Source organism: Mus caroli, unplaced genomic scaffold (assembly GCF_978045245.1).
Source record: "Mus caroli unplaced genomic scaffold, Mus_caroli_1 scaffold_10, whole genome shotgun sequence".
Lineage (NCBI taxonomy): Eukaryota > Metazoa > Chordata > Mammalia > Rodentia > Muridae > Mus > Mus caroli.
The window spans coordinates 9,595,284-9,614,837 of record NW_028227265.1 but is presented as its reverse complement, the minus strand read 5'-3'; the positions used below and the strand labels follow the sequence as shown (position 1 = coordinate 9,614,837).

Sequence of the window (19,554 nt, the reverse complement as noted above, 5' to 3'; positions counted from 1 at the left end):
AAATGGGGTCCATCCCCTTTTTCTACCTTTATGCAGGTTCCAGGGACTGAACTTAGGTCGTCAAACTTGGGTGGCAATCACCTTTACCCACTGAGCCATCTTGTCAGCCCCTAGATTTCCTTTGAAGAGTCTCTAGCAGTCACCCAGTAAAACTTGTATCCTAAGGCCTAGTTGGTGCACAGAAAGTAAGTCACACACACACACACACCCCTAAAGGCTTTGGGAACCTTCCAGAACCTCATGCTGACTTCTTCATTTAAACAACCATGGGGGAGGGAAGCAGGCAAACCACATGTGGAGTGACTGACTGGCTGGGTGCTTAGCTAGCTAGCAGCAGTTTGTTCAAGAAGATCGCTGACAGACACATTTTCAGAAATCTGGAGCGATAGCATTTACAAATGCTGGACGCTGGAGACCTGGCTGGACAGGATGTCAGCTGAGGGTGGACACAAGGCCTGTGCGGCATTTCTACCGCTGCATTGAAGCTGGAGGCGGTCGCAGCCATCCTGACAGCACGGGTGAGCGGGCAGCCCTTTTGGGAAGTCCACTCCCACTGCTTTCTCCAAAAATGAGGGCGCAAAGCTGTCTGAGCACACGCCCTAAGCCGCCCTCTTCTCAGACAGAACAGGAGTGCGGGAGCAGCCGATGAGCAGAGGGGACTTCTCCACGTGTGCACACGTGTGCTAAGGTGGAACACTCATCAGAAGGTTGGCACCTGGGTCTGCTGCCATCCTCCTCAGTGACACCCTGTCCCCAGTGGGACTTGGGTAGCAAGGAAGTAGAAAGGCGCATCCCAAACTTTCTAACGTTGCAACCCCCTCATGTTGTGGTGACCCTTAACCATAAAATTATTGTTGTTGCTACTTTATGACTGTAACTTTGCCACTATGAACTGTAATACAAATATCTGGTTTTCGATGGTCTTAGGCCACCTCTGTGAAAGGGTCATTTGGCCCACAAAAGGGTCCTGACCTATGGGTTGAGAGTTATGGGAGTGAGTTAGAAGCTGCTTTCTTGGGGGCTGATAGAGATGGCTCAGCAGTTAAAAGCACTGACTACTCTTCCAGAGGTCCTGAGTTCAATTCCCAGCAACCACATGGCTCACAACCATCTGTAATGGAATCAGATGCCCTCTTCTGGTGTGTCTGAAGACAGCTACAGTGTACTCAAAAGAAGTTGCTTTCTTGCTGAAGTCTAGTTCTCAATAAGTGCACAGTCCTGGCTTGCCTTTCAACACACAGGACCCAGAAGGGCATGCACTCTGCTTGTCTGGAAACTCCAGGAGGCAGCGCAGGAGGGGAGCTTGAACAAGCCTTCGGGGTGACTCGAATGAGCCAAAGCTACAGAAAGAATAAGGCAAGGTGGGGATGTAGGGGATCCAGTGTAGGGATGGGACACGCAGCTAGTCGGGACAACGGATGGGACAAGAGGGCTCCAGCACAGAAAAGCAGAAGTCCTCAAAGTCCGGTCCCAGCCCTTCCTCCTGCCATTTCATTTTAAGGAAGTGATCAGGCCAAGTTTCCTGAAGGGTCTGGTCTGGTCCACCTTTTCCACATGACCCGCTGCAGGTCTTCTACATGACCCTCTGCAGGACCAGAGGCATAACCATCAAGGTGACAGACAAGGCTATCCCTCAGACTCACCCTCCCCCCCAAACTCCTCGAAAGCCACAGCAATAAAGGAGGCCCCTTGAGCAGTGTCAGGACATCCAGACTTGCTTGTCTAACTCCCTGCTCACCTAACACATCATCGTTGGGAAGCCTTATCCCAAGGACTGGGGCACGGATTACAAATCTATTTGAGTCCCCATGGAGGGATGTCACCAAGGTTGACACAATTCTGTGCCTTCCCTGTGCGTGCCAGGTCTGGGGTGACTACACAGGACTCTTCACCTCCAATTTAGGAACTTTAACAGCCTTCCCCTCAATATGGTGAGCCATGGGGTTACTACAACCCCCACCCCCACCCCTTCCCGGTCCTATCTACTGCCTCTTTGAAGGCTGATCTCTATGGAAGCTGTGAGAGCAGGGAGATGTCCACCACAGGCTGCTGCTTGCAAAGCTCCAGGCCTCCATCGACTGAGCACCCCATAAACAATAGCAGGGAGCCGATGGGAGTGCTCAGGCCACTGCCTAAGTGGTGCCCCACCAAGGCCCTTCCGCCTCTGCCTGGGTTCCTCTCACGTCCCCTCTCTTCACGACGGCCTATACCACCACTCCTCAGCTTTATCCCCAAATATGCCCTCTCCCCACCTGCACCCACCTTCGGCTTCCCTTCTAATCTAGGAAGAGGGTTTAGGAGATGAAGCATGGAGGGAGTCCCTAGCAGGAGGAAAGAGGAGAGCCAGCTGGGGTCCGGGCAGGGGATGCCGGGCAAGGACAGCAATAGGGAACTGAGAGGCAGAGTGTGAACTAAGGAAAGAGTAACCATAAGCGGGGGATGGGAAGACAGACAGATAACAGAAAAGGAAGTCAGAATTGTCTGCAATCTACAAAGCCACTAGGTCAGGCTGCTTTGGTGGTGTCCCCCAAAGAAATACTAGCAGAGAGTCCCTGCTATGCTGACTGTGTGTACCCACCCAAATTTAAAACCTTAGTGGACCCTTAAGTTGGGGCTCATCTCCCTCCTCCCCCTCCCACCACGATGCTGCCCCCACCTCCCAACACTGCATCCACACTGATGCTTCAGGGCAGGCCCAGGGACCAAAGAGCTGCCATGTAGCACCTTAACACTGAGTGAGCTTTCAGTGACTTCCTTATCACACGTGACACACACTGGGTGTGGAGTAAGCAGAAACTTGAATGAGCGAAAATAAAGGCACTGACGGAAGGGGCTCTGGGAACGTTTTGATCAGAGCCTAGCTCGTTCTTTAGCCAGGGCTAGCTAGCCTGGAACTTACTACATAGCCCAAACTGGCCTTAAACTTATGCAACTCGATGCTCCTGCCTCAGTCTTCCGGGTGCTGTCACTGCAGGGGTGACCTACCTACCACAAATCAAATCTTTTAAGCAATTCGCCCATCTGTCCAGTTCTCATGTCTCTGTGCCAGGGACACCACAGGCAATGGATAAATAAACCATGAGCCAACAGAAAGTAGAGAAAAAGAGAATGATTTTTTTTATTATTATTTCTGCCCTGAAGCTGAACTTCAGAGTACAACGAAAGGAGAAAGGAAAAGCAGGGCACACGCCCAGAGCCCGGGATCAGCTCACACAGCTCCTGACCTTCCTCACAGCTTCAGAGAAGTTGTGCAAACAAAGCTCTGAAAGGAGAAACACTCCCACACCAAAGAAAGAGCTGAGTAGCCATCTTCCCAAGGGGAGGGGGTTGCAGGCGGGGAGTGGGAGGGAGGACATGGGGTACAACAAGGACAGGATAGGACAGGCTGGGGGACAGGGCTGAAGGGGGGGTACAGGCTGGAGGGGAGGGCTGCAGCGGGAAGAGAGGCTAGAAAGAAGGAGTTACAGGCTGGAGGTGCGGGAGGAGGGGGGGGGTGGCTACATCTCCAGGAAGCTGGGAGGAAGAAAAAAACAAAAAACAAAAAAACCACCACTTTGACACTCTGTCAAAGCCCAGAGGCAGCTGGACACAGTCACTGCATCCTGGCTCCTGTAGGACCAGGCAGAGGGCCCCAGAGGGGACGAGGCTCTCCTTCCAATACAGAGGAAGGAGGCTGGTACACCCACGTTCATGACAGCATCTGTAGGCACTACTGATGCCACACACCCTCCTCCCTTGGCTCTCGCTATAGTCTGCAGACTCCATCCCTAGCACAAGAAAAATGAATGAATGAATGGATAGATGGATGGATGGATGAATGAATGAGGCCAGAAGGTGGGAGCCTCAGGCTGATTGGAAATTGCAAGAAAAAGGTTAGGTAACAAATGGTCTCTCTTCATTACACAGCCCCTGGCTATCCAGGGCATGCGCCAGCACCCTCTTGTCCCAAACATCTGTCTCACTTCCTTAACACAGGGTTTCATGTTGGCTTCAAACTTACGTGCAGCCTGGTATGATCCTGAACCTCTGATCCTCCTGCCTCTGACTCTTGCATCCCAGGATTACGACATGTACCTACCTGGTTTACTATATGCATGCTGGGAAATTATTCTACCAATGGAGCTTCAACCCTAGCTACTTCAGGGACAGGAGGATGGCCCATGTGGTCGATCTAATGGGACTTACTGAAAAACAGAAAAGTAATACCAGAGGTGGGATGTATGTAGCTCAGAATCATGCCTGAGGGTGAGCAGAGCCCTAAATCCAATCCCAGAACCACTGAATAGTAACAGCAATACTTCTGAACTACATAAAGAAAGCCCGCAGGCCCAGAACTGAAGACTCGTCCACAGTGACTTATTTTCTCAGGGGCTAGGAGGCTGAATCTCCAGGGTTATCTCAGCACACGGGCATCTGCGTGCAGTTTCGCGTCTGTGATCACATTGCATATAATGTGCTAGCTCCTCCCCCACCCCAGCATCAGCCCAAACCATTCCGGCTGAGTTATCATCAACCACTGGCGACCCAGCTTTCCTAGTCAGAGAACATGAGAAAAATGCAGTAGAGTAAGCGGGAGATGATTTTGGCAGGCTCTGGAGCCGGAGCTCCAGGGAACGGGCGGACCAGGAGACCCAAATTACAGAGAGCCCCAGGCTTCCCCGACATAGCACAGGTGTTTGCGCTAATCAGTTATCTCAGTTGATGATCTGCTGAAACAGCACTAGGCCAGATACCCTCAGGCCAGTGTGGCGTATGGGGTGGGACTGCTGGATCACACGGCAGCCAGGCAAGCACCGATTTGCCCTTCACAGTTCTGCTAAGTCAATCACCGGACAAACGCACAGTCAACCTGTGATTCAGAGATTACTAAATACGACCGACCGACGTCCCTACCCGATCACTACCCTCCAACTGTTGAGCACAATGACACCAATCACCCAAAGGGCTGTTACTCAGGTGTGACTAGAACATCAAAGAAGGAAGGAAGTTAGCTTTTTCTGGAGGCTGTGATCAAGGAAGGCTTCATGGATGAGATCCCGTTGAATCCGAGTCTTAAAGGCTAAGTTGGTTCAGAGGGTTCACGTAGCCCAGGCAGGCCTCGGAACCACTCAGCCAAGGATGACCTTGAACTCTGGATTCTCCTTCCTCCACCTCCCAAGCGACTGGGTGATCAGTTTACAACCCGCCCCACAAGTCTGGTTTGTACATCGATGAGGACTGAACCCAAGCTTCCCTGGGAGTTACGTAAGCAGTCTTCCATCGGGGCCAGAGACACAGCCTGGAAGACTACATCTTGTTCCTATCAATCCTAGTGCCCAGATGGTGCTGGCACATGGCACACTCTCAGAAAGAGCCTTGAGCAGTCACCTCTGTGGTCTCGGGAGCGCGCAGTCTTCGGTGTCAGCAGCTCAGTACTGTGGGAGGCACCATTCCCCCTGGGCACTGTCAGTGTGACTTACACCGCCCCCCCCACACCCCCAGAGAGCGAGCAGGAGATGCAGAGAAAGCTCGCTCAGGGGCCACCTAGCAGCTGACCGCATTTGCACACTGACCTTTTAACCAAAGGGCACGGAGAGAAGAAAGCATCCATACACAGCTGCTGGCCTGGATGAGGCCATGAGGTGGGGGCTGTGCCTCCTTCCTAGGTCTCACGGAGCAACAGCACACAGGAGGGGCTGGCTGCTCTACCAAGGGGATGGAGAGAAATCCCCTCTCATTCTCCAGAGAGTTAACCCAGTCTGCTGTCCTCGGTGGATTCAGGTGACAAAAACAAGCCCTTGGTTTGGCCTGACACCTAGCAAGTTTTGAAAGAGGCTGGAGAAGCTCATTGGAACAGCTCATACCTGTCAATCACAACGCTCTGGTGGCTGAGGCAGGAGGATTGTGGCCTTAAGGCCAGCCTATGCTACACAGACAGATTATGCAGATAAAAAAGGAAGGAAAAGAGCTGGTAAGATGACGGTAATGAAGACAAGAACACCGACAAGACCGCTGGTGGTAACCGTGGCAACCAAGGAGCAAACAGAGACCGCAGAGCAACAGGCAGGAAGGTGAGGTAGGCTGGGTGCTGAAGGGCCCACCTAACGCCACAGAGCAGCCAGTCCTCAGGACAAGGTCTCTGGACACGCAGAACCCACCCTGGGAACCCATGATGATAAGTAGACCACAGGGAAATCTTAAATGTACGCAGACTGGGGGACCCCCGTCACCCCGTCATGACCTGCCTGCTTGAGCTGAGTACCTTTAGCTTGGCTAAACGCCACTACAAATTCCTACACGGAGAAATAGGAAGTAGGAGAATGAGGACCAGGAGCTGCCGTGAGAAAGGACTACGCAGACACTGCTGGCCTTGACGAGGCAAGAAGACGACAAAAGCCCAGGCCACAGGAGGACCACCATTAACCACTGTTCTTATTAATACGATCAACCTGCTCATTCTTGGCAAGGACGAGCAGACACGCCAGAATCAAACGCCAGTAAGTACACGAGGACAGATGCAGAGACCAGCAAAGATGGAGACATCCGAGCCTGGCAAGTGATACAGGAGCAGTGAGTCCCAGGCCAGCCAGGGCTGCCCAGACCCTGCCTCAATAAAAATAAATAAGAAACAATCGGGACCCACTATAGCAGGCCTGTCAATCCAGTTACCAGGGAGGCTGAGGCGGGAGGAGTCAAAGTTCAAAACCCTCCTGGGCAACTTGGCAAAATGAAAGGAGGAAGAAGACGGTTGGCTCCAGGGTAGTGCGTCCCTGCATGCAAGAGTGCCTGGGTTCAAGCCTTAGTATCGCCCCTCCCCCGCCACCGCCAGATCTACTGCAAGTTAATTCCGAAGTGCATCCATGACATAAATATTAAAAGGCAATATAAAAATCCGCTCTCGGAAACAGGCCTCTGGGGACGGATGCTCTGAGGCCGCTGGCCACCTCTGAGAATCGAGTACACACAAGTCTGTAGGAGAGGCACTCTGGGACACGGGATTGCAGGAAGAGGCCTGGCACAAGGCCAAAGCAGCCATGTGGTCAGGGCTATTGACAGGGGCCATTTGCTCTGCACTGATTGCGGAGTTACTGCTTCAGAGGGGACAGTGGGACTTCCTGTGCAGGCTCAGCCTTCAGGCATGGCTGGGGAACACCTAGATAATAGTGGGCTGTGTTTATACACTCCCAAGTGCTCCCAGTACAGCATCATGAAATACAGCAGCTCTAAAGGCAGGCTCAGATCCAAGTAGGGAAAAAAACGGCATGTGTGGGCGTGGCTTTAGGTGTGGGTGTAGCTTTGGGTTTTGCCGCCAGCTCCAAGGAGTACTGGTCCCCAAACCACCTGGCCTCTGCTCATGGCCTATCTATGAAATCTCTGACTGCTTGATTCACCAGAGATGCAGCCCTGGAGTCTGGTGACACCTCTTAACCAATGAACTGGAGACATAAACTGGTAGCCCCAGCCTCCTACCAGATCCTCGAGGGTCCCAGCAGAATGGCATCTGGTTGGCATGAATTCCCTGTACTGCTTCTCCGCCCTCCTGCCTCACCCAACCCACACCCTCATTCCTGCTTCCTGGGTCTACCCCCTCCCCAACCCCCTGGCCTGCACCCAGGCCCGGGGCCCAGGGTCAGCTTGAGCTAAGCTAAAACAGTGCCCAGGAGAAAACAGGATGGGTGGACAGAAGGTGTGTGAGCCTGCTGGTTTAGACCTGCCTGAGCAAAGGCTAGCTCTTCCAGTGAGCACAATGGGGCACAGAGGAGCTAGGTGACTTGCCAGAGTCACACAGCTCACATAGAACAGAGTTCAGATTGGAGGCCAGACAGCATGGATTCCTTCTTGAAATGGAAACAGAAGGCCAGAGAGCCAGCACTTACAGAAGACATGAGTCAAGTCAGTCAAGGGAGTGGTGTACTCATGGGGGTTGGGGGGAGGTGTGCTTAGGCCTAGCTACCAAGATCATACCAAAACCATGAAGTCTCTTCAGGACCTTGCCATAGGATTCTCTCTCTCTCTCTTTCTCTCTCTCTCTCTCTCTCTCTCTCATTCTGTGTGTGTGTGTGTGTGTGTGTCTCTTTTCTCTCTCTCTCACAGTCTCTCTCTCACACATGTGTGCAACACCCACATATACATGTACACGTATTACACATGGCCAACTCCCCGAGGACAAGGGTGACATCAGAGTAGAAGGGACGTTTACCCTGGGCCTTAACTAGAGCAGAGAAGCCTTCCTAGAAAGCAAAACGGAGGAAGACTGCCCACAAGATCTGAGGAAAAGAGGGTGGGGGAGGGCAGCAGGGAGTGGTCCAGGTCATTCCCAGCACAGGGGCCTTCTGGACAAAAGCCATGAAAATACTGTTAGGAGTTGGGGGGTGGGGATCCCAAAGTGAACCCAGACAGTCACCCCTGGCTGGAGGACCAGGTCATGGGGTCAAGAACAGGGCCCCAGTCAGCCCAAAGGCCTTATTCAGTAGATTTAGTAAATGAACGACAAGGCCAGCAGGAAGGGCGGAGCCCTGAGGCCTTTCAGACTGACAGGCAGGAAAAAGGGCAGAAGAAAGAGACAGAAGTGAAGGAGCCCCAGCAAGAGGAGGGAGGGGAGAGTGGAGGGGGGGGCAGGGGCAGAGGGGAAGGGGACAAGGGGAGAGGGGGAGGGGTAAGGAAATAGAGGCAGTAGGGGGTGGGGGCAGTATGGGGGGGGGGCAGTGTGAAGGGAGGGGGCAGAGAGGTTTTCTGAAGACCAAAGTCTCTAGAAACAACAGAAGAGGTAAGTTAAATAGAAAGAAAGAAAAAGAAAAGAGCTAACAAGGCTGGGCACAGTGGCAGCTCAAGCCTTTATTCCCCAGCAGACACAGGCAGGTGGACTGCTATGACTTTAAGGCCAGCCTGGTCTATATAGCAAGTTCCAGGCCATCCAGGACTCAACAGTGAGAATGTCTTTAAAAGAAAAAAAGAAAAAGAAAAAGCAAAGAGGAAAATTAAAGTGCAAAGGGAGAGGCTGGGTGTGTGTCTGTGTGTGCGTGTGTGTATGCATGTGTGTGTACATGTGTGTATGCATGTGTGTCTGTGTGTGTATATGCATGTGTGTGTCTCTGTGTGTGTATGTATATATGTGTGTCTGTCTGTGTGTATGCATGTGTGTGTGTCTGTGTGTGTACATGTATGTGTGTGTGCATGTGTGTATGCATGTGTGAGTGTCTGTGTGTACATGTGTGTGTGTCTGTCTGTGTTTGGTGAGGGAGGTGGCGGGGGGGGGGGTTTATAACACCCAGAAAACTCAGAGGGAAGGCTGCCAAGGCTGCATCAGCTCCTGAGGGTGGAGATTAAAGAAGCTGCTCTAAGGGGAGGGGCACTGGCTACTCATGCGAAAAATAGACACCGCAAAAGTGATCACAAACTCAAAGGCAAGAAAAAACTTCACCAAGCTATAAATCCAAAGGGCTGACACAAAGCCAAATGCACTCAGCAACAGAATGTAAGGAAAGCATTAGTGGAGACCAAACAGTATCCAAGCTACTCCACACCCTTGAAGGTAAAGTCAGAATCCAGCAGGTGTGGTGGCTCATACCTTAATCATGGCACTCGGGGATTAGCTTAAACTACAAGGCCAGCCTGAGCTAAACAGTGAGTTCCAGGCCATTCTGGGCTATAGTTTCAAGACCCTGTCTCCAAAGGAAAGACAAAGAAATCAAATAGCTCAGGGAAGTCAACAAGGACAGAGACAGCTTCAGGCATGGCTGGATCAAGAGTCTAAGCCTTGCCAGCTGGTCTCTAACCCTGACCTTTGCCTGCGCTGCCTACAGGCTCTGTCAGAGGCAGAAGGGTCCTGTGACTCCAAGCCTTCGTTCACTCTGGGTTTAATCCCAGAGAAAGATTAAAGGACTCTTTCCCAACCGCCCTGTCCAAAGTCCCAGTCCCAGAAGCAAGCCTGATCAGGTTGAGGGATCATGTGAGGCTCCTACCTTGGGCTAATCATCATGATGGGGAGGCTCGCTCGAATTAGCCACGTCTGGGTCACGTGCCATCTAGAGAGCCATTCACCCCCAACCCTCACAAAAGATGGGATATAGATCAATGTCCTAAGTCAAAACGGCTTCAGGCTACTCTGCTGTGGGCTGACCAGAGCATCATAGGAGTATCACATTCACCCAGCACCTCTGTCAACCAATCATTGCTGACAGTCTCTTGGCATGCCCTTCTCCAGGGACTACCCCACACATCCAGTTTACTTCAGCCTGCCTGGGCCAGGTACCTCCCAAGACAGCTATGGTGGTGCTGTAAACACAGAGAACATCTATTTTATGCCAGGTGGCATTTCTGTATCCTGTCACTTTATCATCCACAACCATCCTCATCTCACACACACAGAAACAGAGACTCTGGCAGACCTGCCCAAGGTCACACAGCACAGCCAGGCTTCGGTTAGAGCAAAGATTGGATCCTTCATCTGTGCTTTTCCCCACAGACTCTAAAATCGACACCAGAACACTGGATGCATTCCCAGAAGCCTGGGTTCTTTCCAAAAGAAAACTGCATCCAGCAAAGCCTTTGGGTCTATCAGCAGCGGACCTGGTTAGACAATGTTGCAGTTGACAAGAGGATATTGTATAGCCCTTTAAAGGAGCCACAAGAAAAAGAAACAAAACAAAAGATAGTAAAGCTGGAACTTGGTGCCAGAAGGGAAGGTGGGTGGCCCAACAGCCATAGGATGGCCCTACTTTGGACCAGAAAATTCATATAGAGAAATGTTTCAAGAACACAGACAAAAATTAGGTCCATGGTCATGTGGCCAATCCTCCTGGGAGGTCATGAAATATATGCTGTGTAGGGTGTCTTTGCTGTGACATTTCACCTGAGTTCTCAGAGTAAAGTCTACAAAGTAGCCAGAGGTGCACAGAATGAATGGCTATGACCAAGGACAGAACAAGGGTGGACACAGTGAAGGGCGGACACATTTCTGAATGGTTTTCACCTCCTCTTTGTCCTGAGTCTCCGACTATCCTAGAAGAACCCTTTGCAGTTGGGTGGCTCAGTTGATAAAGGGGTTGTGGCACAAGCACGAGGACCCATGTCTGGATCACCGGCACTCTCAGAAAAGCTGGACACAGTTACATGCTAGTGAGCCCTGTCTCAAAAGGTGGCAAGCTGGCAAAGCTGGGGTCCAGGGGGCGGGTAACAGTGCCTATTCCCAAGATTGACCGCCTGCATTTGATCCCTGGAACCCAGATGGCAGGAGAGAACTAACTCCCCAAAACTGTCCACTGACCCCCACATGTGCACCATGGCACGTGCATGCATGGGAAAACACACACACACATCAACATTGACTTCTGCACTCTACACACATAAGTGTGCATATACATGCTCCCACACACACATGCACATAACACATGTTCCCACACACACATGCACATAACACATGCTCCCACACATACATGTACATACACATGCTCCCACACACACATGCACATAACACATGTTCCCACACACACATGCTCCCACACATACATGCACATACACATGCTCCCATACACACATGCATATAACACATGTTCCCACAAACACACATGCACATAACACATGCTCCCACTCATACATGCACATACACATGCTCCCACACATACATGTGCACACACACAAAGACGCTTGAGCTGCCTGCCCAGAACAAAAACAAAATGTGACTCCAGACAGCTGGAGTCTCTGCCTTGTCACCCATGCCAGACCTATGAGCCCCGAGTCTACAGCTGTCATGTGGATGGGTGCATCCCCTCTGGTTGGCAAATGGCCCCTCAACCTCTGTGGGCTGAGCAGTGATGCTTCCCGACTCTGTGTGGCTCTCTGGGGTCCCTGTAGCCCCCAGCTCAGGTGCTTCCCCTAACTTCCCCTACCTTTCTGCCATTCTCAGCATGTACACTGCTTCCCCAGGACCTCTGTCCCCAAATAAAATGCTAGTCCTACTCAGGGACATTTGAGGAACATACTATGCCCTAAGCATACACTCCTGCTGTCTTCACTGTGGCAGAAGGGTCAACAGATGGGCAGCTTGTCTGCTTCGGGAACATGAATCTGAACTCAGAACATTGGCACAGCCTGCACCCCTCAGTACCATGGCAACCAGTTCTCCCCACGGACCAAGCAGCTCCTGCAAATAGACCCAGGCTAAGGTTTAGTGCCACAGGAGGCCATCGCAGGCTGGATGTAGGCTGGCCCACTGTGTGCTAGGGCTAAGCACCCACTGAGAGTCTCAGGATGAAAACTACAGGAATTAAAAGTAACTTGGTTAACTAATATTTATATACTCATTCTGTTATTAATTTTGTAATTATTGAAAAGAGATAATTCCACAGGAAAGGCAGGGTGGAACCCTATACATCGCTGAGGTGTTTGGGAGTAAGGGGGAAAGCCTTTCTTCTGGGGCCTGCCAAGGCAGCTGACAGGGAATTAGGGCTCTCCCTGCCCCACAATAAGCAAATCTTCCAGTCTGCAAACCGTCTCATAAAGAAGAAGCCTCTAAACCACTTCCTTGGGGACAAGAACAATGGGCCCCAGAGTCCAGACCTGGCGCTGTTCTCCCTAGGTGTCAGGTAAGTCACTTAACCTCTCTGGGCCTTGGTTTGCAATCTTCAGAATGAGCCAGCCCACCGGAAGCAGGGCTGACACCCAGGTCAGGTACAGTGGGAGTAGGTAAGATTACAAATAGGAAGGCTGAGGGTGGGGTCCCTGGCTCAGGAGGCCTCATGGGGGAGGGACAGAGAGCAGACGTGGCAAGCAGATCCATCTGTACAATGTCCACCAGATGGCTGGGAAGAGAGAGCAGACTGCAGCTGCAGCCTCGATCCCACAGTCCATTCACAGGGACCAACAAGCAGCCTGCAGAACATTTTTAGCTCAGACGCCAGACGACTGCCATCCCATCCCAGTAGAGGGTTAGCCATGGGAGATCTGAGCAGAAAACCACAGCCCACCAGAGGAAGGAAGTGTCCCCCAAGCAGCATCCAGGCCGGATGTGCAGCAACAGGAGCATCAGCTGGGAATCTACAGCCGGATGCTTGGCCTCCAGCTCTGTCACCTTCTCCAGCTTAGTGGTGTAAATAAATAGTCACAGAGGCAGGAGGGCTGGGGGTGGGCTCCCGGTGAGGAGAGAAGCAGACCTGTGGCACCCAGCCCCAGAGACTCTGGGGACAATCCTACTGATGGTGCGCCAACTTTGGGAAAGTTGAGTCTGCAACTTGTCCCAGGTTGGAAGCATTTGCTGCAGTCGGAGCGGCTGAGATCCTGCGCACTGACTCCGCGATATCGCCCTTTACAGCGATGTTGTTTTAAGTGAATTATTTACAAAAGCAATGAATATAGAATCTAGCAGCAACTCCCAGGAGACATTTTAGCCAGGAGAATGCTTACACGCGGACACACAATCTCACACTAACTAATCTTAGTACCACACTGCACAAAGTGAATGCCCTTTGAGACGAACTAAATGCAAAAGATGATTCAATTAAGAACGTTATGCCACCGGGCAAGGTGATGCAAGCCTATCATCCTAGCATTCTGGAGGCAGAGGCAGGAGGATCGGGGAGTTTCCGGCCAGGCTTAGCTACACAGCCAAGTTTGAGGCCAGAAAGCAATTAAAGAAAACAGGAAGCAGAAGCAGGAAGATCGCAAGTTCAAGGACTGCCTGTGCTACTGAGTGTGAACTTGTCTCAAATTAAAATGGTTTCAATTTTTTAAGAAAGCTGAGATGTACCTCAGTGGTAGAGCATGTGGCCAGCCTATTCAATGCCCTGTGTTCGTACCCTGTATTGGGGGGAAAAAAGGAAAGAAAGAAAAGAGGAAAGAAAAAAAGAAGAAGAAAGAAAGCAGTTAAGAAGTCACATGACCCTGACTTTTAAAATTTTTTTTTGTCTGCTTGTCACCAATGACTCTGACCAGCACTGTCCTGAACTCTTACACACACTTGGGATCAATCAATCTCACAGCAGCACTACAAGAGATCAGGTGACCCCCACCCCCACCCCCAGGGACCTGGCCCCAACCCACCCAACTGGAAAGCAGCCCAAGAGGGATTCTAATCCACAGCCATCCCCAGGAGTCCACACCCTAGCTCCTAGGTGGCCTGCTTTTGTTTGACATTAGTTCCAAAGCTAAAGACAACAGGAGACACAACAGGAGAGCCCCGGGGTCTCTTACTTCCAATCTCTTTAAAGGCTCTTTTTCCGGAAGGCACGGGGATGCCCAGCCTAGGCTGGCCTCCAATTCTCCATCCCCCTGCCTCTGTTTCCAGAATATGCTGAGCTGCTCTGCACACCAGCTCCTTTAGAGATCTCTTTACCAATGGTGTTGAGCTGTTCTACGGGGGCTGTGGCCATTCAGGCCCTGTGTTCTTTCATGGTCCACACTTCCCAAGGAAGCTTAACACACACAAACCTTAGGGTTCCCTGGGATGCTTTTAGTAAGTCACACATCTGCGTGATTCCTCCACACAAAACCATGGAGCAATCTCAGCTCTCCATGCCCCACCCCAGCCAGTGGCCATTCGCTCCAAAGGAAACTGGCCGCTGGGACCTCACAAGTCACCTTCTCTTTATCCAGGCCTGGTATAGCAACATCAGATACACGTTCTTGGTGCGTGTCTCTGTACTCTTCAAATTAAAGGCTTGTATAGAAGCAGATACGGACAAAGATGGAAGGGAGAAAGGAGGGTGGGGCCCTGGGTTCTGCCTTTAGCTTGCAGCCCCCAGGGGCTTCGGCGTTTATTGTTCACTGACCAATCAGAGAGGGTGGAGTTTGAACTGCCCCTTCTGACCTGGAAACCCAGTGAACCACAGGGAGCGGGAGCGGAAGAAGCCGTCTGACACTACCGGGGGAGGAATCTCTTCGGGTCACTTGATGGTGATGTCCACAGGGGTTGGGGGCAGGGTGGGGTTGGGATACACTCGGGACTTTGGAAAGCTCAGATCAGAGCTTTGCATGGCTGTGCACGCCCACCCTACCAGAACTAGACGCTTGGGGCAAGAGGATGGCCAGTTGGAGGTCACCCTGGATATATAGTGAGCCCCTATCTCCAAAAACACAAAGACAAAAACAAAACAAACATACAAACAAAGCCCCAGCCCAGATCTGCTGCTGCTTGGACGCCCAGCAGCTCGCTGCCCAGGGTGCCCACCCTTTTTCAAAAGGTCTCATGAGGGTCGCCCTACCTGTGCACTGCTGGATGAAGTGCTGGTAATCTGCTCCCTGATCGCCGGGGACAATGGTGGCGCCGTCGTATCTGAAAGTCACCCTTTGGGTTGGAGGAAGAAAAGAAACATAGGTGAGCGGCGGCGGCGAGCGGCACGAAGCAGGTCACTACTGGCTTCCCCGGCCCCGCGGCGTTGCTCACCAGATGACCGCCGAGCCGTCGTCCCGCACTAAGTTATACGCCGCGCGACACGCCTCCTTGTCGATCTTCGTGGCCATGGCCGCCGCGAGGACACTGCCGGAACCAGTGAACGCGTCCCTGATCCGCTACGAGGGTCGAGCGGGCTCCGAGAGTGAGCAGGGGAGGTGGCCGCTCGCAACAGCAAGCTAAGGTCCTCGGAGAGAGGCCCGCGGTTACTGCAGAGCCAGAGCGCGCGCGGGGACTCTACTCCCGTGAAGGCCACGCCCCTCCGCTCCCATTGGTCAGGCGGGGCGGGGGCGGAGCGTCTCGCACATCCGGCGGCCAATCCCAGTCTGTGCGGATTGCGCAACTCCGCGGAGGGCTGGAGGGGGGCCCTTCCTCCTCGTCTTCCCTTCCTCCGCCTTCTTCCCTCCCCACTCCGTGGGCCCCAGCCCCTCGCTCCTTCCACCACCTTCTGTGTTCTCCGATCTCGCTCTTCTTCCTCCTTCCCTCTCTCCTCCATTCCTCTCCTTCCCTTACGCCGTTGTTCTCCTCTTCTTTCAGCCTCTACCTTGTTTGCCTTCTCATCTCTCCTATTTATCCCACCCCAAGCCCCTTTTCCCTCCGTCCTAAGGCCTCCTTCCTCCTTCTCCTCTTCTTCCCCTGCATCTTCCCTCGAATCTTCTTATTCTCTCTTCCTCCCTCGTTCCCTCTACCAGTGAGCTGGGCTGCAGAGCTCTCCACCCCTCCCCCTCCTTCAGAAGAATAAGTTAAGTCAGCACTCAGATGAGCCAGGCTGGCCAAGGCTGGCGCCCCTAACCCAGTGTTTGTTTGCTCTTTGGATTTGGAAAGGGAAGAAGTGGAAAGAAGGAAGCATTTCATTTGGAAAGAGAATCACTGTTGACTCTGTAGCCTGGCTATCTGCAGTCACATGGGGTGCTGGGGCGGGATGGGGGTGGCATCCTTAACTCCCTTACTGGGTCATTCATTCACTACTCCACCACCATCTGTCCTACCGGCAGGTGAAAGGCTGGCCCTGGAGGCCCAGCTCTAGAACTGCTTGTAATTCTCAGCCCCGAGCCATAGGGCAAGCCCTGAAACATTATCAAGAGGACTGCTCTCTCCCCGTGGTAAGATGAGCCTCAGGGAGCCTCAGCAGGTGCCTTCAGCCTTAACTGAAATGATGTACAGAAACCGGGGCGGGCATCAAAAGAGGTCACTGTTGGTTTGCTATTGACTAAAACGGATCATAGACAGAAACTGAAAAGATCTGGAACACGTATAAGGGATAGGAAAACCCTTAGGCCTGAAGGTGTGGCCCCGAGAGCCAGCATCTGTGAGGTCCCAGGTTCTCTCTCTCAGCACCTCACCTAAAAAGAAGAAAAAAGAAAAAGTCTTGACACAGTACCTCACCAGGCAGCTCAGAACTCAAGAGGCTAAGAAAGAAGGGTTATACATTGACAACCAGGCTGGGCTACAAAATAAGACCCTGTCTCAGATTAGGAGAGACGGTTTATCCTCTGCTAGAGGAATTTAGATTCTTTCTCAGTACCCATGTCTGTAATTACAGCTCCAGGGGAATCCGATGTCCTCCTCTAACCTCTGTAGGCATCTGCACACACACACACACACACACATGCACACACACACATGCATACACACACACTACAATCTTTTATACACACATATACACCACACTCTTTTATACATGCACACACACACATGGGTACACATACACATGCATACACACACACCCCACATACATACATTCGAATAAATAAAAAGCATAGTGATAGACACCTATTATCCTAGTACTTGGGAGCTGTCTGCAAGAGAATCAAGAAATTCAGGGTCATCCTCAGATGCATAGATAATTGAAGCCAGCCTGTGCTACATGAAATTATCTCAATACAAACTACACACACACACACACACACGGGATTGGGGCAGAGCTGCCAAGAAAAAAATACTACTTTCCTCAAAATGAAAAAAAAAAAAAGCAAAAAAAAAAAAAAAACAAAAACAAAACCCCACGAAAACTATTTACCACTCAAATCGCAAAGACATGTGTGACCGGCCAGGTCCAGTGGCTATTTGTGTGTGTCTGTATATCTGTGTGTGTCCCTCCCTTATGACCATGTGAAGCAGAGGACCTCAGGTGCCTTTCACCTTGTCGTGTCAGTCAGGGTCTCTCACTGGCCTGGAGCTTACCAAGTCTGGCAGGCCATTCAACCCCAGGGTTGCAACTGCTCTCTAACCTCCCCAGTGCAGGGATTATAATAAGCAGAGCCACTGTGTGGCTTTATTCCTTAAATGTGAGTTCAGGGGGTCAAATCAGGGCCTCCTGCTTCCCTGGCAAACACCTTGCTGATTATATTATTTTCCCCTTCATGTGTGTGTGTGTGTGTGTTTTGTCTGTTTGTTTGTTTGTTTTTTGAGAAAGGGTCTCATGTAGCCCAAGCAGGCTATGTAATTTACTATGTAGCAGAGAATAACCCTGAACTGTTGGTCCAGCCTCCACCTCCCAGATGCAGGGAGTACAGGTGTGTGCCACCAGGCCAGGCCTTCAGATGACCTTAGAGACATGAGAAGATTCCAGAGAAGGGCGACAAACCCCCTGGAACTGAAGTTGCAGGGGACTGTGAGCTGCCTGACCTGGGTACCGAGAACTGAACTTGGGTCCTCTTGAAAAGCAACAAGCAAACTGAACCATCTCTCCAGCTCCTGTTGCTTGTTTCCTTGATTAGTTGGTTTGGTTTGGTTTTGGGGTGGTTTTTTTTTTCAAGATAGGGTTTCTCTGTGTAGCCCTGGCTGTCCTAGAACTCACTCTGTAGACCAGGCTGGCCTCAAACTCAGAAATCCACCTGCCTCTGCCTCCCAAGCGCTGGAATTAAAGGCATGTGCCACCACTGTCTAGCGAATATATTGTTTATTCGTATGACATTACTACCAAAGACCCAAGAATGGTGGTACATGGACTTTAATCCCAAGACAGAGAAGGCAGACTGATCTCTGAATTGTAGACCAGCCAAGGCTACACAGTGAGTTCCAGGTTGGCTAAACCTACATAGCAAAATCCTGCCTACTTCAAAAACAAAGGAAAGGAAGGAAGAAAAAAAGGAAGAAAAAAAAGGAAGGAAGGAAGGAAGGAAGGAAGGAAGGAAGGAAGGAAGGAAGGAAGGAAGGAAGGAAGGAATTATTATCAATAAAGTGAAGTCAACCTTACAGCTTCTAGCTCTACCTTCTAGGCACTATGATATCAATCACCTAAGTGGGTAAACGGAATTAACTCCCTGGGGCAGCAACTGTTCTTTCTGCTCCTTGCTGAGGGCGCCCTCTACTGGGATGAACATGTAAACGGTTGAATTCTGATTAGTACAAACCCCATCTGTCTGCTCAGCTAAGGAAACGTCAATAAAACAACTACATACAAGATGTGCAGGGCTGTAATCCTTGACCTCAGTTGGAATCCATAGAATTTCACAACACAGAAAGTAATCTGGCTGGGTGTGGTCGCCTGCACCTGTAACCACAGGACCCCAGAAAAAGAGGCAGGAGGAGAGACTTATATTTCAGGTCAGCTGAATCTACAGAATAAGTTCCAGGACAGCCAGAGCTACGGAGTAAGATCTTCTGACAAAAATCAGGCTCAAAAAATCTAGTCCCCAAGAGGCAGAGAATGGAGGATCAGGAGTCCAGGGTCATCCTTGGCTACACAGCCAGCTTAAGGCCAGCCTGGGCTACCTGAGACTCTGTCTCGAGACAAAAACAAGAACCAAGGGCTGGAGAGATGGCTCGGTGGTTAAGAGCACTGGTTGATCTTTCAGAGGATCCCTGTACAATTCCCAGCACCCATTTTACGGTAAGCAATCCTTTGTAACTCCAGTGTTAGGGTTTCCGGCCCCCCTCTGGCGTCTAGAGACATTTGCACACATGGTATTCACAAACTCATGCAGACACACACACTCATACATAAATAAAACAAACAAATAAAAAAAAAAACCTTTAAAAACAAACCAGCAACACCCATCGTAATCCACTGCTGTATTTCCACCCCTGCAGAAACCTGACAGACTCATTTTCCTTGAAGCTAAAAATTGAAAGAAAAAAGTTTCTCTTCAGCTGAACTGCCAGGTCACATAGCACACACCCGACTTCCCCAACACCCCCTCCCCCCTGCATAGCAAATATCCAATTCTCCCTCCCTCGGCATAGCA

The 19,554-nt window shown here is 51.2% G+C and overlaps 1 protein-coding gene across 1 annotated transcript in view; it reads right to left on the bottom strand.

The window, feature by feature from the left end:
• Cotl1 (coactosin like F-actin binding protein 1) overlaps positions 1–15,593 on the bottom strand; it is a 30,162-nt gene extending 14,569 nt beyond the window's left edge. Inside the window, exons 1-2 of the mRNA XM_021169751.3 lie at positions 15,359–15,593; positions 15,177–15,259 (exon numbers count right to left, since the gene is read on the bottom strand). Coding sequence (XP_021025410.1) covers positions 15,177–15,259; positions 15,359–15,435 — 160 coding nt within the window. The 5' untranslated portion in view covers positions 15,436–15,593. The remainder of the gene's footprint in view (positions 1–15,176; positions 15,260–15,358) is intronic.
• Positions 15,594–19,554: the final 3,961 nt, after the last annotated feature.